General features: G+C 39.0%; 1 protein-coding gene across 1 annotated transcript; it reads left to right on the top strand.

Moving 5' to 3' along the window:
- Positions 1-647: 647 nt before the first annotated feature.
- Positions 648-6,030, top strand: LOC131952674 (neuronal acetylcholine receptor subunit beta-3-like). Its single transcript, XM_059315435.1, has 7 exons — positions 648-761; positions 1,386-1,528; positions 2,100-2,144; positions 2,479-2,588; positions 3,153-3,401; positions 4,179-4,477; positions 5,178-6,030. The coding sequence occupies exons 1-7, from the start codon at positions 704-706 to the stop codon at positions 5,957-5,959; spliced, it is 1,686 nt and encodes a 561-aa protein (XP_059171418.1). The 5' UTR covers positions 648-703; the 3' UTR covers positions 5,960-6,030.
- Positions 6,031-22,781: the final 16,751 nt, after the last annotated feature.

The following is a 22,781-nucleotide window of genomic DNA, read 5'->3' as shown; positions in this document are numbered from 1 at the left end:
TTGGGCAAACTTTATATGTATACACGATTCAGATTCATCGTGAATTCAGAGTTTGGCATTTACATTATCTGAAAAATACGGTACAACAATCAATTAGTATCTGTGTTAAATTATAAACAAATTATAAAACTGGCTATGGTGTGTTAACGGTATTTAAAGTCTACACCTGTCTCTGAGCCAGAGAAATCTTTCAAATTACAGGTTGCACGTCTGCCAGTTTATCGTGTACATCTTTCACCTGTACTCATCCTCTCCTCACCCGACACACACAAAGTTTTACCACAAGTTGGCCAACTGAAATGTAAACACAGATTTTAAACATGTTTGCCTAGCATCTTCCATTTAAATAATTTTATTTGAGTGTAGTTTTTCTAGACAGCTTGCCACCTTCTTACCCACCTACCCCGTCTTTTCCTTTCTGCTTCCCCTCCGTGTACTCCCCTCTCCCCCCGCCTCCCGTCGTGTGAACGTGAGAGGCGTGTGCTAGCACTCACACACAGCTGATGTAAACTGTCATGGCCGACTGAGCTGAGCTAAACTTCCACAACATCTTCACCGTGACATCATCTGATGTAGACTTACACTCGCACAACTTACAACCCAGTTGTTGTAGCAACAACAACCACCAACAAAATATTTAAGTGCGTTTGGTTGCACGTGCATTGATACAGCTCACCATCAAGTTACTCAGACATCCGTACAGATGAGGTCAGTGTATCGTGTGCTTGTATTGATCGGCCTCGCGTTTCCTTGGCCTGTAGGTGAGTACTTGATTGGGGACGGCTAGCTCGCAGATTATCGAGTCGTTCCTTATACAAGGTTAAATGAATATGTTATCAAGATAGCACATAGTATTTCAACAAATTAAGTGATAGATAAAAGCAGGTGTATATAGTAGAAATAACCTGATACAGATATAGCACAAACATGAAAATATATGATTTAAAGAACTGTATAACACATAGGCCTGATACTTGCATGTGTAAAGATTTGGCACATTAATGAGTCTATCGTGTTGTAGATTGCAGTTTTTATTTTTAGCTTATGTAGGTGTGCTGTTTTGTTGCTAGGTATGTGTAGTTTAAGTTAATATGTTCATACTTTACATGGAGGCGTGATTTAACTATAAGATGTGTAGAAATGAATGATGAATATCTGACGTTGGGATGTGCTGATTTTCATATATTATCATACTGTTTACCTACTGTCATGTCGATTTGTTTTGTTTACCAAATGTCACGTCAATTTGTTTACTTACTGTCATGTCAATTTGTTTTGTTTACCGAATGTCACGTCGATTTGTTTACCTACTGTCATGTCGACATCTTTTGTTTACCTACCATCACGTATATTTGTTTACCTGTTGATTTGTTTACCCCAACCAGCGACCCACCAGACAGATGGACCAGAACACAGACTTTACCTTGACCTATTTGCCGGGTACACGGCCGAGGCCAGGCCGGTCAAGAATGCCAGTCATACGGTCATCGTGACCTTCGCCATGTCACTCAACCAACTGCTAGATCTGGTACGTCACTTGTTTGATTGACAGTTAACTTCTAGACATTGTGGGTCACCTGTTTGATTGACAGTAATTTGTAAACTTCTAAGTTTGTGTTAGACATTATGTTACACAAACATTGGCTGTTATAAATCTTAAAGACAGTACCAACCTGTGGTTCTTAACCTGTGTTCTCACCGGGTTTCGGTGAGTTAGTTTCAGGCGTTCGGTGAAGGTCGACACAACCCGACTCATACGATTCACGATCGGATTTTTTTTTGTGCGACTATAATAACTATTAAGAAGGATTCAAGGAATGCGTTTATGAAACTGGTAGAGTTCGTACCCGCAAAAAGGTTTAGAATCACTGGTTTAAAAGTAGCAGGCTAATGACTTTAGCATCGTTTCGTGGTAAAATGTGTACATAAAACAGACCTATAAGGGATTAGATTAGAATGTTATTAGAAGACACTGAGCACATGAAGTTAAATAATCCATTTATATTAAATATAGCTCTGTATGTTAGTTTTTAAATGTATTTTAAGTAGTTAATTGTCATTGACAAAACAATCTTATTACTAATGAATGAACTCACCAGGATGAGAAGAACCAAGTTTTGACAACCTCAGTCTGGATCTATGAGGTAATAAATCACATTTACTTAACCAGGCTAGACAGTTTAACCATGTGTTGGTGGTAATAGTTACATTTAATTAATACAAATGGCCAATGTTTCTTTTACTTTCAGCCATTTTTCCGGATGGGAGCGGGTGGGGGAGGGGGGGGGGGGGAGGGGGGCACTGATTAAAGTATATATTTTCTAAATTTTTTTTTGGTCTGAGGTGGGAAAAGGTGTGTGTATGTGTGTGTGTGGGGGGGGGGGGGGGCGTAGGGGGGTAGGTGAGATGCCTGAAAGAAATTCTGCCTGTAGCACCTATTAGCACATTGCGAGATTATTCTGATTTCCTGATTTCTAGGAATGGAAGGATGAAATGCTACAATGGTCACCCGACCAATATCAGGGCCAGAAAGCCATCATGATACCTGCTGACAGTGTTTGGCTACCTGACATTTTCATTTTTAACACGTAAGACCTCATTTTTAAAAAAAAAAACTTTGATTTTTTAAATGTTTTCTAGTTGATATTAAAATAATTTTCTAATTTTTTTTTTTGAACATCTGACAAAATCGGTCAAAGAAAGGTAACTCAACAATATTGATGATGTTAAAGATAACATTAATTAACTCCCCTAACAAGAAAATTTAAATTATGCAATAGATAGTAAGGCACGTATGCCGTGACATCGTCATTTTCTTTTAAAATTTTAAACAACATAGGGTGATTTTAACTCTTTATTTTATAACCTGTTTCCTGCATTACTAAAATTACTGCAATTTTTATTTGACGCAGAGTAATAAAAAAATAAATTCGCAGGCGGTCTAAGGGAAACAACCGAAAAGTATTGTAGTTTGATTAAGACAGCAATAATTACTTCCCCTTTAAAATGAGAATTATTTTTAAAATTCACAAAACCCTCAATTTTGGCACATATCGTCACAAAAATCCGCCCCCTCCCACCCCAGAAATGTAAACTCATTTTTTGATGACCCCCTTATATTATATAAAGTTGAGTACTTATCTCTCTCCCAGGGCGAGTGCCAATATGGATGGTTTTGTCAGCGTCAACGGTAGCAAGGTGAGCGTCAAGCACGATGGTACGGTCAGATGGATGGTGCCCCTGATGGTAGCCAGTGTCTGCTCCGTGGACGTGACCTACTTCCCTTACGACCAGCAGACGTGCGTCATCAAGTTCGGCTCCTGGGTCTACGACATCGAACAAGTGGACATCGTCATCGACTCCTCGCTCCCAGACCTGGAGCATTACGTCATGAACAGCGAGTAAGTTCTTACGTCATGAACAGCGAGTAAGTTCTTACGTCATGAACAGCGAGTAAGTTCTTACGTCATGAACAGCGAGTAAGTTCTTACGTCATGAACAGCGAGTAAGTTCTGGAACCGTCCTTACGTCATGGGTATACTTTTCAGTATCGTCTGCTGGTTTTGATGCTATCGTCAAGATTAGGGTTACAATAAACATCAAGATCATGGTTGAGTTTAGAATTAGAGTCGGCCTAGAGTAGAGATTATCGTGCCCAAGACAGAGTTTCTTCCAGACATCTTTTCAGGGGTGCAGAGCCCCCCCCCCCCCCGCGAAGAATGTCTACCGCCCCACCCCCTGAACGAAATGGTATTTATATGGAAAATATATACTTTTAACAGTGCCCCCCCTCCCCCCGAAATATCAAGTGCCCCCCCCCCCCCCTCCCCCCCCCCCCCGGAGAAAAAAGTCTGGAAGAAACACTGCATATGGGGGAAGACAGAGTAGTTCAATTGCTTCAGATACATCGGCATATGAAAGGATAGTTGTTTCCTCAACAGTGAGATAGGTACCTATCAGAGCTGGATGGACTCAGGGTCTTTCTACGGATTTGAACCCGGATTCGAACTCGAGACTTTCTGGTTAGCAGTCTAGCTCTCTTCTCTACTGCTAGACCACGCCGTTTCTTGATGTAGAGTTAGTAGCATAAAAAAGTAGCAATAAAAGCTTCATAACTGTTTTACAAGTACATATTTGTGTTCTAACGAACTATTCCGTAATTAATTTTTCCCCCTCAGATACGATTTGAACAACGTCTCCATATCACGTGGTGTTCTCGACAGCACCTGTTGCCCTGGCAACGGCCAGCACTCCATGGTGGAGCTAAAAATAGAACTCCACCGGAAGTCGCTGTACTACGACTACATCGTCATCGCGCCGACCATCATGCTGTGCGTGCTGACCTTGGCCTCATTCCTGCTGCCCTGCGACAGGGGGGAGAAGATGGCCATTGGCCTGACCGTCTTCTTGACCCTTTACGTGCTCCAGCTGCGGATAGCGGACAATGTACCAGACACAAACGCCACGCCGATACTTGGTAGGTTCGATACGATACTTGGTAGGTTCGATACGGTACAATACGATACTTGGTAGGTTCATTACGTTACTTGGTAGGTTCGATACGATACTTGGCATGTTCGATAGGATACTTATAGATTCAATAAGATACTTGGTAGGTTCAATACGATACTTGGTAGGTTCGATACGATACTTGGTAGGTTCAATACGATACTTGGTAGGTTCGATACGATACTTGGTAGGCGCAATAATATATTTGGTAGGTACAATACAATACTTGGTAGGTTCAATGCAATACTTGGTAGGTTCGATACGATATTCGTTAGGTTCAATAATAAATGTAATTGCAACATTGTTGACCTCTATAGTAATTCACATTTTCAATGAATTTATCATCATACTTACAAGTGTAAGTATGCCTTGAAAATGAGAAAATGTATGTTTAGAATTAGAGCTATGATTAGGGCTCTTAAAATTTAAATCCAAAATGTCTAGAGTTTAGTGAAATAAAGTATACCAATGACTTGGTGTTTTTTAAACTTATTCTTTCTAACATTTTTATTTTATTTCTAATACAGTTTTCGGATGTATTTAATTTAAAATGAAATTTGATATAATTTGAAATGGTTGAAAACATTTTATTCTGATTAAGCACTGACATTAAAATAATAGTTTAACCAATTAATTATTCCCCTAATTAAAGACAAATCTTTCCTCAGGTGTGTTTATGCTAATCGTCATGACCTTCAACTGCGTGTCCCTGATCATGGCCACCATTGTGATGAACATTAAAAAAAGGGGAGACGACTCCACGTGTCCTGACGTACCCACTTGGTTATTCGCCCTTTGTCACTGCGCCTTCGGCAAGGTCGTGTGCACCAGTTATTTTGGTGACGACCAAATCTCGTGCCCGCTGGCTACACACTCCAACGGGCAGCCGAAAAACACCGGATTACCGAAAAGCACTGAACTGCCGAAAAATACCGCATTAGACGCATCCAACTCAGGAACGTCCTTAAACTCTAAAGAAAGCGACACTCAACACGCGAACAATAAAACTAAAACCGTGCACGAAAATTCGAAAAGTTCGAACTTGGTTTTTACAAACCAAAACAACTCAAGCAAAACGGCTAAACCGCCGCAGAAGACATCCGATGCTGGTCTGACCGACTCGCTCAAGCGAAGACTATCGTCACTTCCGGAGCAACGCTGCTACGACCCACACAAGACGCCACACCCACAAAGTGAAAGCGAAAGTGAAATGAAGCTGAGGAAATCTACCAGCGAGACGTCAAGGGGAGATCAGTCTGATCAAAACCCCAGCGCCCAACCTACTCTCCAAACAGATGAAGATAACATCGGGAATGTTTATATCAGGAAGAGGAGGTGGTTTTACGTGGCGGAAGTAGTCGATAAGTTTTTGTTTCTCGTGTACCTTGTGCTGCTCACAACTTCTATATTTACAGTTTTATATTTGATCCCCAGGTATTTCCGTAGGTAAATCTGATTTTTATTTTAACAAAACTTGATTTTAGCCTTTAGATCAACTTACAAATCTCTAGAGGTTACTAATTTCACCCAAAAGCTAAAATCCAATGCAATCCAATGACAATTTTTATTTTACTGACAATGATAATTTAGATAAATGTTTGCATTTTAGAAACCAATACTGTTTTTTTTATCTAGAAAAAAAATCAGTAACTACGTTAATCAACTTTGTGACTATATTATAGAATTAGCGGCATAGTCAAACATTACATCACCTTCCCTTATTACAACCCCTCCCCTAACAGACTCCCATTTCCAATCTAAGTTAAGTTCAGACTACATTGAATTCGTTGTCGCCATTATTCTATCAATTTATCGTTTGATATAGTCACTGACGGTTGATATTTAATGAATTGTTTTAATTACTGTGATCAAATGTACGCTGTGATTAGATAATGACTTTTATATTAGCTGAATAGAATTCTTTGATGTGTAGAATTATTATACACATTTTAGCTCAATGTGTATTTTATGTGTATTATTTAAATTTTAATAAAGGCATTAAACATTACTTGATACAAAGATTGTCTTTAGTTATACAGTGTTTGTGTACTCAGTACAACTGACAAACGGTCAATCCTATAGAATTAGATTGCATTACATGTTTTCTGATGTTATGCATATCACTACGAACTGAAATTTTAGTTTAATGTTTTAGAATGTGTAGTACACTGTGATTAAAAACAAATAACAACTGACCAACGGCCGATACCTTCACATTTAGACTTTATTGCATCGAGTTATTAATTGTATACAAATTATACCTGACCGGTGTTCAACTACACACCATCAGTCTACAACACACGTGTGTAATGTGGTGTTTATGTATATACTGACCAACTCATCACAACACGGTAGTAAGGGAACAACAACAACAGCAAGTCTATTTTTAGCTATAGGTCATTGCCATACGGTGTTGTATTAAAATGTACACAGATTATTTTCACACGGCCATACGGGGAATTCCCAATAGATAGTCGTAATGGGTTTCATTGGTAGGACCAATACAATCATAGGGCTACCATTTTAGTGTAATGAGACTAGATGATTTGATGCCAGTAGAGGGTAGGGCTAGTGTCCGATCAAGTTTTATTTTAATAATAAAACTTTAAAAGCAAACAAATAGAGAAGGAATCGAAGAAAAACTTAGCAAAACGATGGATGAAACTTTTATTAAACAGTCTGATAAAAATTCCATTATTTAATTCCTGACTGAAGTTGGTGTCGCGCGCTGATCTACGTGTAGTAAGGTTGCTAGTTGAATGTCCTTTATATGAGCTGAAGTTGTTCAAGACAAAAACAATCGTCAAGCCTGGTGTTTATAAAACTGTAGGCTAGCCTGGAAAACTGTTCGGCCTTGAACTTCAATCAGGCACATGACAGGTACGGTCAGATTTGTGGGCGTGTCTACCTCACACATCACACTTTCTGGGTTCCCGAGTCTGTCAATGTAATCTTCACCTTCCTTACATTTCATAATCTCTGGGTTTTCGTGTTTGTCCATACAATAACCATCATCATTGTATTTCCTACTCCCTGAGACCCTGCAATCTCCGGCACCTACAGAACTCTCACGTCCATAGATCAGATCCCGGACCTCATTCAAACTTGCAGAGCATGTCCCAGCACCTTCCCACACAGCGATGTCCAAGACTTGACCCAAGACACACTCCCTCATGTGGATCAGCTCTACCACCCCCACACCACACCTCGTGTCCTCCTCGCTCAGCTGTTTAAAAACATCTCCCGTCTTTAGCCCTAGAATTATGGCGTCAATCACGTGATCGTAGTAATACAGGAAAGACATGTGACCGTGTAGGTCAATCTGTGAATAAGTCACTCTTCCGGTTGTAGTAAAAACATACTCGGGTTTTGATAACAAATTTACGTTGTATGACGCCCATTTTTGATTTTCCGGAAACGATTCTTCTATATCAGTCGGAATCGGACATTTTTTCCGGGTAGATATCATTACAGGGCAGTAGGTAACCAACCCGGAAACGAGAAGTTTATCTTTGTTGTGGGAAAACAAAGACGTTTTGAATGTGATCCCTTTCCGGGATTTCCCGAAGGGGTTGAGTTCGCACAGGAGGTCTTTGAGACAGGTGTCTTGGTCGTACATGTCTTTGGTCACAGACAGCTGCACGCCGGTGCTGAAGAAGGTTAGGTCACGGTGCTTGAGACAGTCGATTAAATTAAAGTAGCTCATCTCACCCTTATCGTTGACAGGTGCTGTTAAGGCGTTGAAGTGGGATATCATGCAGGTAAATAGTAGGCACTGGATTGATGGGTTACCTACATTGGGTGGATCAATACAAATTAGAGTCTCTCTCTCTCTCTTTATATATATATATATATATATATATATATATATATATATATATATATATATATATATATATATATATATATATATATATATATATATATATATATATATATATATATATATATATATATATATATATTGTATAATTGGACTGTTGATAAAATTCCATAATTGTGCATTCAGCATTAAACAAGTTATAATACATCAAAGTAAACTGTTTATATAAGTTAGCTCGATATATAATTGTATTCAGACGTATTTACAATGACCCCCACCCATCGCTGGTCTAACCCTAACCATTGAAGCAAGTCTCGTGTCAGAAATCCAATTCTCGTACAACCGTTCTATTGTTAGCCAAAGTAATGACTGTGAGCAGAGATTGTTCTCAACAGTTCGCATTTCCCCACCAGCACATTTTTACTTTCTCCAATTCGAGCCAGGTACCCTCAAGAGCTGAGTTGACTCAGATTGTAGCTGAGCATTACCACTCAGCCTTGACTAAATTACCTACAGAGTTTGAACTCTCACTTCTTGTATTTCTTAATGTGTAGTAACTTAGCGGACAATACCGCCTCCTAATGCTCTAATAACGTTTGATATTTTACCGTTAACATCGAAAGCATCATATGGTAGGCCTGGGTGGTGATAAAGAATGGTTTTTGTTGCTGGTTCAAAACTCAACAATTTTAGTTGTAGCTCCTGCATCGACCTCTCGTACCTGAAATAATTTTTTTTAAAACTTGAAATATGTTTGCCCTGTTAGTCAAAGAAAGTCATTACGATTGATTTTAATTAAAGTAATTAAAGTTAATCACCCACCTGAGTGTTTTTATAACTTTGCTACCTTCAGCCATGGCCGAAAGTTGGATGGTCAAAAAATCAGAGTTCGGACACTAGGCCAAAGTTTGGCTGTTGGCCTAAGTAAAATGTATGACAACAAATTAAGAGATTTTAGTTGCTGGTCATTTAGAATAGTATCACCTCCAAATCAAGCGATTTCAGTAATGACTGAAAATCAGCCAACACAATTTCGGCCACGGTGAATACTGGAGACACAAGTCAAATGATGTCAACACGTTTTTATACCACGTTTAAAGTGTCGCAATTTCAACACATTTTGAATTATCACAATCCAATTGTGTAAGTCACGTGATGCGATTTTAGACTTCACATGTAAAAATGTCGTACGATAATCCACATGTACACGTGAAAACCAGGAGTTAAACATGATCCGTTACAAGATCTGTTGAGTGCTGTAGTTCTATTTATAGCTTCCACAGGACCCTAACAGTTTTAAAAACGTGAGTTATTTATTTATAATTTAAATACTTTACATATTTAAACTAATGGAATTATCATTTACATGTCCTTACTAGTTTACATGTTAATAATTCGATTCGTTTAGTTAATGATGATTTGAAAACATTTGAACAGGCAATTCAATGTCTTGTTTATTTAAAAATATTACGTAAGCCAGCATTGGGCTTAAAAAAAACCTCGGTTTTATGGTTGGTCAAATCATAATCTAGAAAAGTAGCGAATAAACAATAAAATTATGTCTTCACATTTTAATCAATTAATTGCAAGAAAAACAAACCCTCGTTTGATCTGAACTTTTTATTTAAAAGTAAAAACAATCTTGTGTTTTAAAGATTTAAATAAACCATCCTACAGTAGTTGGTTCCCAGATAAATGCGCAATCGTCAAAATGCGCAAAAAAAACTGCGCAAACTGAAAAAAAATCACAAATACAAACTAATTATACTAATACACTTCAATTTTGCCATATTTCGAGGAAATATTTTTTATTATACTACAATGTAGGCCTACATGTAGTCACTCTTTGTTAATGTCTATAAATGCGCGACTTAAGGTAACAAACATGCCACTGTGTACTTTTAGGTACGCAGTTTTCCGTTGTGCAGTTTTCTGTTGCGCATATTTCCCGTCTGCCTTTGTCTTGTTATCTAAGGGTTAATTATACATGTTGAACATCATAGAAAGAGCAAGGAAGGGAGGGAAGCAGCGAGCAGAGACAGGGGAGAGCATCTAAATTCATTATGGTTTACATGGCAGGGCTGGTTGTTAAGACATCCTGGCCTGTGACAAGCCTAGGATTGACCCAGTATATCCTGGTGGGATAAAGGGAAATGTTGTTTGAAAAGGGAGGATAATTTTGTTAAGAGCGCCAGTGGTCCTCACAATTTTAATTAGAGGGTCAGTGGTCCTCACGATTTTAATTAGAGGGTCAGTGGTCCTCACGATTTTAATAAGAGGGTCAGTTGTCCTCACGATTTTAATTAGAGGGTCAGTTGTCCTCACAATTTTAATTAGAGGGTCAGTTGTCCTCACAATTTTAATTAGAGGGTCAGTTGTCCTCACAATTTAAATGAGTAAGACGTCAGTAGTTCCTCTGGTCCTCACAATTTAGTTGACCCGAGGTCAGTGGTCCTCACAATTTTAATTAGAGGGTCAGTGGTCCTCACGATTTTAATTAGAGGATCAGTGGTCCTCACAATTTTAATTGGAGAGTCAGTGGTCCTCACAATGTAGTTGATTAGAGGGTCAGTGGTCCTCACAATGTAGTTGATTAGAGGGTCAGTGGTCCTCACAATTTAGATGGCCAAAAGGGTCAGTGGTCCTCACAATTTAGATGGCCAAAAGGGTCAGTGGTCCTCACAATTTAGATGGCCAAAAGGGTCAGTGGTCCTCACAATTTAGATGGCCAAAAGGGTCAGTGGTCCTCACAATTTAGATGGCCAAAGGGTCAGTGGTCCTCACAATTTAGTTGACTAGAGGTCAGTGGTCCTCTCAACGTGGGCGGGGACGCCACGATTAGGTTACCTTAAAAGGTAAGGGGAAAAAGTGTGGGTGGGGGCTACGGTAAGTAATTAAGGCACTAAAGAGTTGGCACGTGTTATACAGGTTTTAGCATGACCATTTTAATATACTGTTAAAAGTATAACAGTTAGATGGTAAAATGCCGTTCTACTCTTAATACATTGGTTTAAGAAGATGAAGGCGTGAAGCTAACGGCATAAACATAGATAATCATAAAGACATATGCGTGGATAATCACGTATAAACTACGTTTGACGTGTGGTTAATGCTGACACAGTGAAAAACACATCAATTTTAAACCTACACATCACATCATACAACGACAAACATTCACACATCACATCACACAACTACAAACATATATGCACTTATCCATTCGAGCTCACAATTAACACACAAACACCAACTTACACATTAAAATATTCGTTAATTAATACAAAAGCATATCACAACACGCGGTTACTTATTGTAAATGTGTAGCTAGACACATACACAAGACAAAACACACACATATAATCCAAACACGTACCTACACATTAAGTGTACATAGCCCCATCACACACACCAACGCTCCCAAACACACATACACACCAACGCGTACAGATACTCAGACATACACTAACAGAAACACACACAGAAAATGTGAGATTAAACAATTTTAAAGCACACATCTGCGAAGGTCACCTATTCCAACACACATTTCGTTGTTTTTTAAAATTATTCCTAAGTAAACAAACTTGTATATTTTTTATATCAAATTGACACGATTTTCCCTCACTATTATCATCAATAAAATGAATTTCCACACCCTCAATACATTTGTAATAAAACACAATAAATGTGAAAAAATTCCCAATCGAATTTCTCATGAACAAATACATCACACCCTCCCTGTAACGAATTTTGCACAGTGTGTTTGCTCAGCTAAAAACGAAACGATGTAATAATAAAACGATAGAATAATAAAAATATATTTCACACATGAATGTATAGGGAAGCCTCTCTGCTCATGAGATTTCTGTAGTAATTGTACCAATGGTTATATTTTATATTTTTTAACAGGAAGAAATTTTATAAAAAAAACATCACAGCAATATTTGAATAACCTTCGTTAAACTGTATTTTCTGCTTAAGACGCGAAAAAAAAATTGGATTAGAATATTTTGAGAGTCCCTGCTAGGAAAAATTGAGTTTTCTGGAGGGCTAGCCTTGATATTGCTCGTCCTCATAACTCGGCTCTGCTCATCTGCCGGTCCACGGGGCTAGATATAGAGCTAATGGTGTATGGGTGGGAGGGTGTGGGAGTGGGGTGGGGGTGGGGAGCCATGAATGAAGGTACGTGGGGCGGGGCGGGGCGCCATTAGGGATGGGACGGGGAGCCATGAATGATGATTTAGCTCCCAGATTGATCTACGTTTCCTGTCGAAACTCTGGAATTTTGTTTTTGGTGTGGTTCGATCAGTTTTTCTTTGAACTTACGCTCATCTCCAGGTGTCTAATATATTAGCCCCCCCCCCCCCCCAAATTCTCTAATGAGAGTTGGCCAACCTGTACCTAAGGTATGTTGGTGTTGATGTAGCTGAAAGGAACGGAGGTTCTAGTAAAACCTTAATATTTTTGTACTCCTCGCATTCATCGTTAGCAGTGTTTCTTCCAGACTTTTTTCTCCGGGGGGGCACTTGAAATTTTCGGGGGGGGGGGGCGGTAGACTTTCTTCGGGGGGGGGGGCGGACACTGTTAAAAGTATATATTTTCTATATAAATTATATAAATGTCATTTCGTTCGGGGGGGGGGGGGCGGTAAAAATTTTTCGGGGGGGCTTTGCCCCCCCCCCCCCCCCGAAGAGATGCCTGGAAGAAACTCTGATCGTTAGGGTTAAATTTTAAACACTTATAACAACACAAGTGTTGAATGTTTTACACAAACCTTACAAATGTTTTCTGCAATTTTTATTTACGATGAAATAATTTAAATGGGAGGTTGATCTGTCTAGATGGCGGAGTGGGGGGGGGGGGTGATCTGTCTAGATGGGAGGTTGATCTATTCTAATGGACGAATGACAAACACAATCCAGACTTTGATAACAATAGGTTAAATAAGTGTATCATTGTACACAAAAATGTGTGGTTAGCTAATTACAAAGGATTTACATGCAATGAAGGATTAGTTAATTACTGCACATTGACAGTCACGTATTCATTGATGTGCAAAACTTATGCCGCTATCACATGCACACAATTTGCATACACTTCTTTGTCCAGAGTTTGCGTAAGTTGTGTTTAAGTTTTTATATAGTGCTCAGATGTAAAATATGTTACCCACACATACAAACACATATATACAAACACATACAGTAACTTTGTGACTGTTCGACTTTTCAGTAAATAACCCCTCGTCTACCGAAACCTTTAATTCTCTGCAAATAAAAACAAACTAAACTAAACCATTGCCAGAGTTTTCACTGGAGGTCGAACTCTTCTGTCCCTAAACATGGCATTTGACAGTTTTGTTATTCTTTGATCTCATCTCGTGATCCCACGTGAACCTCCGCGCATGCGCCTCCCACTGGAATTATGGGGCGAGCTCGGTAGTCTCGTATCTGTGTGATGTTTACAGTGTAGGTCATGTGATCACAGATCTGATACTCAGAATGTAAACAATAGTGGGCGGTGGTTAGAGTCAAAGGTAAAGTATATGCTTCACTGGACGGCGGGAAAATATAACAAAAATGCATGGGAATTTCTAAGTGCATGACTTATTACATGATAGGGCACAGTGGCGTAGCGAGGTCGGGTGTCACCCGGTGCGGCACTTAATGGTGTCACCCCCCTAAATGGTGTCACCCGGTGCGGTCCGCACCCCCGCCCCCCCCTCGCTACGCCCCTGATAGGGCACATAGTGCATGGTTTTCCTATTTTAAGGGCAGAAAGGAGATGGGTTTCAATATATCACGGCATATTCCATGGGTTTCAATAATTATTGTATAATAGAGTATATGTGTTTTCATATGGGTTAATGGGTTCATGGGTTAACATTAATCGGGCACGAAGTAAATGGGTTTTAAATGACTTAAATGGCACACAATCGTTATATTAGGGTACAGAAACCAATGGGTTTCAATATATTAGGGTACACAGTCCGTGGGTTTCGATTAATAAGGGCACAGTCCAAGGGGTTTTATTATATTATGGCACACAGTCCATGAGTTTCTATATTATATCAGGGTACACAATCTATAACTCACAATGTATCAGTAAATTAGCTACACGAGCAACATGGCTTTCACCCTGCGATACACAAGTCCCATACGTTTCAGCCCACTAAGCACTCTGGGATATGGTACTCTGTTGTTCTAGTGTGTACATTTTAGTTGACCGCACATTTGTAAGTAAAATAAAACGTAAGGTATCGTCTTTAGACCGAGCGATCCGTTGGGCAGATGAAGTAGAGTTTCTTGACCTCGGCATTTGAAGGGATAGTGTGTTCAGCACTATGCCAAGCCACCTTTACTTTCACTAACGTGTCAGGTACCCATCAGAGCTGGGTGGATTCAGAGATGTTCCATTGACTTGAGCCCGGATTGGAACTCGAGACGGGTTACCAGTCTAGTACTCTACCTCTTGGCCACGCCATCACGAGCCTAAGAACCCAGAACGTTATTTACTCAAACACGAACATTAATATTTCTAAACTTTAATTTAAATATTTTCTAAACTTAATCAACATACACAGTCTATAGCAATCATTTTTCTACAGTATCATAAGACAAACCATCACGTGATACCCGGATTCCATTCTCTGACCTAACCCTACTTGAAGACAATTCAATGTTTTCTTACCAGAGCGTATAGAGGAAAAAAAAATATTTATAACTTGTAAAAACACACTTCAATAATTTTAAAGAAAAAATCGATCATGTCCAAGGTTATCAAAAACTCATTTAAAACTTGTAAGAATGCAAGGCGATCAATTGAAATAAAATGTTATTGAGTGGAAGCATTCTGGGAATCAATACTTCGATTACTACCTGGCACAGTGAATGGAGAATGTTCTTTAGTTGCTAGTAGATTGATGCTCCTAATGGTTGATTTACTAGCGGTTGGATTCTATGGAGATGGTGACAGTAATACAGGCAAGAGGAGACTTAACATGGGGAGACTTGGGACATGGGGACACTTGGTACATGGGGAGACTTGGGACATGGGGAGACTTGAACATGGGGAGACTTGGGACATGAGGAGACTTGGGACATGGGGAGACTTGGGACATGGGGAGACTTAGGGAGACTTGGGACATGGGGAGACTTGGGACATGGGGACACTTGGTACATGGGGAGACTTGGGACATGGGGAGACTTAGGGAGACTTGGGACATGGGGAGACTTGGGACATGGGGACACTTGGTACATGGGGAGACTTGGGACATGGGGAGACTTAGGGAGACTTGGGACATGGGGAGATTTAGGGAGACTTGGGACATGGGGAGACTTGGGACATGGGGAGACTTGGGACATGGGGAGACTTGGGACATGGGGAGACTTGGGACATGGGGACACTTGGTACATGGGGAGACTTGGGACATGGGGAGACTTGGGACATGGGGAGACTTGGGACATGGGGAGACTTGGGACATGGGGACACTTGGTACATGGGGAGACTTGGGACATGGGGAGACTTGGGACATGGGGAGACTTGGGACATGGGGAGACTTGGGACATGGGGAGACTTAGGGAGACTTGGGACATGGGGAGATTTAGGGAGACTTGGGACATGGGGAGACTTGGGACATGGGGAGACTTAGGGAGACTTGGGACATGGGGAGATTTAGGGAGACTTGGGACATGGGGAGACTTGGGACATGGGGAGACTTAGGGAGACTTGGGACATGGGGAGATTTAGGGAGACTTGGGACATGGGGAGACTTGGGACATGGGGAGACTTGGGACATGGGGAGACTTAGGGAGACTTGGGAAATGGGGAGATTTAGGGAGACTTGGGACATGGGGAGACATGGGACATGGGGAGACTTGGGACATGGGGAGATTTAGGGAGACTTGGGACATGGGGAGATTTAGGGAGACTTGGGACATGGGGAGACTTGGGACATGGGGAGATTTAGGGAGACTTGGGACATGGGGAGATTTAGGGAGACTTGGGACATGGGGAGACTTGGGACATGGGGAGATTTAGGGAGACTTGGGACATGGGGAGATTTAGGGAGACTTGGGACATGTGGAGACTTGGGACATGGGGAGATTTAGGGAGACTTGGGGAGACTTGGGACATGGGGAGACTTGGGATACGGGGAGACTTGTGATATGGGGAGACTTGGGACATGGGGAGACTTGGGACATGGGGAGACTTGGGATACGGGGAGACTTGTGATATGGGGAGACTTGGGACATGGGGAGACTTGGGATACGGGGAGACTTGGGATACGGGGAGACTTGTGATATGGGGAGACTTGGGACATGGGGAGATTTGGGACATGGGGAGACTTGGGACATGGGGAGACTTGGGATACGGGGAGACTTGTGATATGGGGAGACTTGGGATACGGGGAGACTTGTGATATGGGGAGACTTGGGACATGGGGAGATTTGGGACATGGGGAGACTTGGGACATGGGGAGACTTGGGATACGGGGAGACTTGTGATATGGGGAGACTTGGGACATGGGGAGACTTGGGACTTGGGGAGACTTGGGACATGGGGAGGCTTATGACAAATGGAGACAAATGTTGGAAGGGGAGGGGTGGAGGGGGGAGAATCGGATTGAGAGTAAACTGTGCTTTTGTGTGTATGGGGGGGGGGTAGGATTTGGGGTAAAGTATGTTTGTGTGTGGGGTGATCGGATTGGGGGTAAAGTGTGTGTGGGGGTGGGGGTGGTTGGTGTCGGATTGGGGTAAAATGTGTGTAGGGGGATGTCGGATTGGGGGTAAACTGTGTGTGTTTGTGTGTGTGGGGGGGTGGTGGTTGGGGTCGGATTGGGGGTAAAGTGTGCTTGTGTGTGTGTGTGTGTGGGGGGGGGGGGGGTTGCCGGATGGGGGGGGGGGTAAAGTTTGCTTGTGTGTGTGTGTGTGTGGGGGGGGGGGGGGGTTGCCGGATTGGGGGTAAAGTTTGCTTGTGTGTGTGTGTTGGGGGGGGGGGTTGCCGGATTGGGGGTAAACTGTGTGTCCGAATGTACTTATACTTTGTATGTACCTCAGGGGGGGGGGAGTCAGAATGGGAGTAAAATGAGCTGGTGAAGAGGGTAAGTATGGGAGTAAGTGGTGTGTGGGAGTCAGATTGGGAGTAATCTATGTGTGTATGGGGGAGTAAGAATGTCAGTAAAGTGTGTGTGTGTGGGGGGGGGGGGGGGGTCAGGATGGGAGTCCACTGAATGGAACATTGACCGTCTGGCTAGGGACGGGCTGAAGACCACCCTAATGAAAAGCCCGCCGTACGCGTCACACAACTATTAGCTGGAACTCTCTAGAAGACTCGGGGCTGGCAGAAAGCTTGGCACTCAGGAACCGCCTCGGTATGGGAGGGGAGGAGGGGCGGCTCAATGTTAGTGCTGTATTGGTGAGAGAGAGTCAGGTATCAACGATTCTATTTATATTTTTATAAATCAGTTTAAAATTATTTATATTTTTATAAATCAGTTTAAATTATTTAATTTCATAAATCAATTTAAAAATATTTATATTTTTATAAATCAGTTTAAAATTATTTATATTTTTATAAATCAGTTTAAAATTATTTGTATTTTATAAATCGGTTTAAGATTATTATTTTATAAATTGGTTTAAATTTTTTATATTTTAAATTCAGTTTAAAATTATTAATATATTTTATAAATCAGTTTAAAATTTATCTATATTTTTATAAATCAGTTTAAAATTATTTATATTTTATGTTTAAAATGGTCGTTATCTATACAGTTTACTTAACCAAAATAAAAAATTAAAAGTTATATTACATTAAAAAAAAGTAAACAGACATGTTAAAATAAAAACCAGGAAGTTTCAGACCAACGTGAGTGTAGACCACGGGCCCTGGGCAGTCGGTGTTTCACGTGGACAAGGGACGGGTTTCATGGCAGCGGAGCTTAAAGCCGTCGCTGTGTATAGATTTAGTGAGCTTAAGTGGTGTTCGGGTGAGAGTTGAAGATGGATTAAGGCATTACTTTAAGTCGTGGAGACTAACGTGGATCGTTAATATTTAATTCAGGTCTGTCTGTTTGTTGGTGTGTCGTTTCTTTTCTGCTGGTGTGCCATTTCGTTTTAGTTTTCTTTCTGATATTCTAAAAAGTGTTTAACACGGCTTGTGTTAATTTCTAGCACGGCATTAGGAATAATTAATTTTTCATTATTTAAGGTGAGTTAATTATTTTGCTTACATATAAAGTATGGCTTTAACAGAAAAAAAAGTCGATTAGTATCCAAGTAGGAAAGTTTTTAAAGTTTAATTTTTTTTTTAGTTTTAAGAAAATTTTATTTTATTTAGTGAAGGTTCTTATTAAAAAAACATTCAACCTTTAATTTGTATTTAAAATCATTTTCTTCGATTTAGTTCAAACAAAGGTTAATGGGTACAGTTTGCTACAAGTATATCGAATATATATTAATATTTATTATATATATATATATATATATATATATATATATATATATATATATATATATATATATATATATATATATATATATATATATATATATATATATATATATATATATATATATATATATATATATATATATATATATATATATGGGAGTGTGGTGAGAAATGGAGCAACAAATTTATCCCTCAACAACAATTTTTTTCTCTCTTTTATTTGTCTAGAATAACCCCAAACTTTTCCAATCACTTAGATATGCAATTTTTCGATGTTTGACATAGTCGTCGACACTCTTGATAGAACATGTAGACTTATGTGACACACATATTAAAGGTCATCATGTTGGTGAGATGTGTAACAGGGGTGGTGAGAAGTGGGACAGTCACGGAGAAGTGGTAGGGAAGAGGTGACGTTATGACGACAAAAATATCGTTACAAAAACATATATAGGGCAAAAGAAATTCTTAACTTTAATAATAGACCTATCAGTTTTTTAGTGATTGGTCTAAAGTAGCGTATATTCGATTTCCAAAATTAACGTAAAAATTGTTTACCACTTGCTAGTGACGCGAAACAGTAACGATAGAGTAAGAAAAAAATCAAATAATAAACATTTATTTATTATCTCTATGCAATTTTTCGATGTTTGACATAGTCGTCGACACTCTTGATAGAACATGTAGACTTATGTGACACACATATTAAAGGTCATCATGTTGGTGAGATGTGTAACAGGGGTGGTGAGAAGTGGGACAGTCACGGAGAAGTGGTAGGGAAGAGGTGACGTTATGACGACAAAAATATCGTTACAAAAACATATATAGGGCAAAAGAAATTCTTAACTTTAATAATAGACCTATCAGTTTTTTAGTGATTGGTCTAAAGTAGCGTATATTCGATTTCCAAAATTAACGTAAAAATTGTTTACCACTTGCTAGTGACGCGAAACAGTAACGATAGAGTAAGAAAAAAATCAAATAATAAACATTTATTTCCAACCACACGTAGCAAACCTTAAGATTAACGAACATTTTAGAAGTATATACAGTTTAATACTTTACGCTTCGGCTTTTTCCATTACATTTACACGTTTATATTTCTATGTCTTCATTATTCCTACACAAACCTCTCTCATTTCCACACAAAACCTGCCCAATCTCTTGTGAGAATATCTCTAAGCTTCGTACAAAATTGTTCCAATCTTGGAATAAAATCTCGGCATTCGTTGCGTAAACCCAAGCTGGATAATCCAGTCACATATTGAACGTTTCAGCTGGGTTGAAAGTTTTCATTTTCAATAGAAATAATCAATTGTACAAGAATTTAAAATATTACTTACTGAATCACAAGTACGTATGTGTATATTAGTAGTATGAACAGTATATTGTAGCAATATACTAAAACGACAAAGCACGAAAAATAGGCTCAATATCACAGCAACAAAGGACCACATCCCAAAATATAGAATACCAAAAAAAAAAAAAAAAAAAAACAACGTATAAAAACAAAATGCAAAAATAAAAATATCAATACAAAATTCTACCACAATAAAAGCCGCACAAACTATATCTTAAATCGCAACACTTCTAAAACGTAAAAAAAAACATTGACGTAAGAAAAACACGGCACAACAATAATGAACGTAAGACAGCAAGAAGCATAGAAAGCCAACAACTAATAATACATGAAATATAATTTTTTAATATAATACATACAACAAGTATTAAAAATGAAACAAAAAAATCACTTGTTATATGAACCAAACAATACAAATCAAGCAATACATCAACCAAGCAATACAAACACAATCAATACATGTGGCAAGCAATTAATTCAACAAGCAATATATGGGCTAAGCAATATATCAAACGAGCAATATATACACCAGATAACAAACAATACAAAAACAAGCAATACGTGAACCAAGCAAAATATCAACCGAGCAATAAATCAACCAACTAACACGCGGAACACGTAACACATGAACCGTGATCTCTAACTGTTAAATTTAATCCTAGAAGCATTAGTTCTCAAGTCACGGATGAACAATTCGACTAAGCCAATCATTGCTATTAATAAAGTATTCAATAATGTTATGTTTTTCAAAGAACGCGAATCGTCTAATGTTTCTGCCCATCTATCTATATATATAATTCTCTTCTTCGAGCCGTTAGAAAACAAGCTGCAAACGCTCTCCCTACCTCCCCACCCCTACATGGTTTTAGTGAGTTGTGTTCACTCTAAATGTTTACAAGCAGAGCCAACGATTTTAAACGTAGGGGGGGGGGGGGGGGGAGGAGGGGGGGAGGGAAGGAAGGGGGGGGGGGGGGTTATGGTCCTTAACGAGCTACTTATAGTGTTTTAAAGAAATATTTTCAGTGTCAGCGTTGGTACTGTCGAATTCACAAATTATGAATTATTGAAAATTAGAAACAACTAAATAGCGGCGTATGTTATGCCGCGGGCCGGCTCGTTCAAAATATTTTACTAGTGCTGGAAAAAAAATCAAACTACTAAAGCGATACCTGATTCTATTTTTTCAAAGCTTTAAAATTTCATCCACGTAATCCAATCCAATCATGCTGCAACGTTTGAATAATATTTAGAAAACTTAAAGGCAACTTTGAACGGTTACTATAGACATTGTTTTATTCCTGAAGTTTGTAATCTTTCTGTAACTTTGTTGTCCGGAAGTTTTTAAAACATTTCCGGCAAGTTGGTGGGAAAATCTCACCGGAAGATTTTGTAATCTTCCTATGCATCTTAGACGCTATCCCACCGGAAGATTTTGTAATCTTCCTGTGTCTCTGGTGGACTATCCCGTCGAAAGATTTTGTAAACTTTCCGTATAAATGTTACCAGGGACAGTTTGTATACTTCCTTTCTAAAGTAAATATATCTCAAGAGAGGAGATTCGGTAATCTTTCAGTAATACCCTAGGACACATCTCTCTCGGGAAGATTTAGTAATTTCTTTATAGAACACATCTCACTCGGGAAGATTTAGTAATTTCTCTATTGAACACATCTCACTCGGGAAGATTTAGTAATTTCTCTATAGGACAAATCTCACTCGGGAAGATTTAGTAATTTCTTTATAGGACACATCTCACTCGGAAAGATTTAGTAATTTCTCTATAGCACATCTCACTAGGGGAAAGAACTCTACGAGCAAAAATTTGGCGAGCAGGGGGGCAAAGATCATAAGCATTAATCATTGGAAGCTTCCAGCAAACATGTGATGTGCGCATGCGCTAAATTTACCGAGCCTAAATGAAAGTCAAACAAAATGAATATTGCTGTTAAAACCTACATATTTAATTTGTTGAATATCGGGCAATATCCCAGCTATTCGCTTTGATAAACTAAATCTAAAATAGCGGGGAAATATTTGTGACGAGTTTAGAGCAGCTTTAAGAGTTATCCCAAACCGATGACGTCATCTTCATTAGGGACATGTTATATTCTGATATCAGAGGTCAACAACCGCCACAATAAGTAGTTAAATAGTGCTTTGTGCTAGTTTGTGCTAAGTAATACTTACTTATATAAAATAATACTAGTTTATGTAAGGGTGTACTGTTGTTTTTAAAGTAATACTATTTTATATACAGTTACACTAGTTTTTGAAAAGTAACACAAGTTTTTGTAACTTAATACTCATTTTTGTTAGGCACTACGTGTTTATTTAATTAAGATATATTAGATTTTGATGCGTTCATATAAAAAATGTTTTATGTAAATTAACATTATTTTATTTACAATAACATCGTTTTATGTATAGTAATACCAGTTAGTATGAAGCAATACTAGTTTATGTTATGTAATATTATTTTTTTTATAATTAATATGAGTTTATGTAGAATATTACCAGTTATGTAAAGTAATATTATTGTTTTCTTTTTTAGTTTTGAATAAGTTGATGTAAAAATGTATTTGTTTATGAAAAGTTATTCTACTGTATATAAAGTAATTTTCTTTTTGTAAACTAATAAGA

This window comes from Physella acuta, unplaced genomic scaffold (assembly GCF_028476545.2).
Source record: "Physella acuta isolate Inbredline_101_S28 unplaced genomic scaffold, ASM2847654v3 ptg000886l, whole genome shotgun sequence".
NCBI lineage: Eukaryota > Metazoa > Mollusca > Gastropoda > Physidae > Physella > Physella acuta.
The sequence above is the reverse complement of the archived record's forward strand: the minus strand, read 5'-3'. Positions and strand labels throughout refer to the sequence as shown.

Excerpts from the sequence above, each read along its gene's own strand:
- LOC131952674 (XM_059315435.1), top strand. The coding sequence starts at position 704 with ATGAGGTCAGTGTATCGTGTGCTTGTATTGATCGGCCTCGCGTTTCCT. Across the intron at positions 762-1,385 it reads CGCGTTTCCTTGGCCTGTAG|CGACCCACCAGACAGATGGA; the intron begins GTGAGTACTTGA and ends TACCCCAACCAG. Across the intron at positions 2,145-2,478 it reads CCTCAGTCTGGATCTATGAG|GAATGGAAGGATGAAATGCT; the intron begins GTAATAAATCAC and ends CCTGATTTCTAG.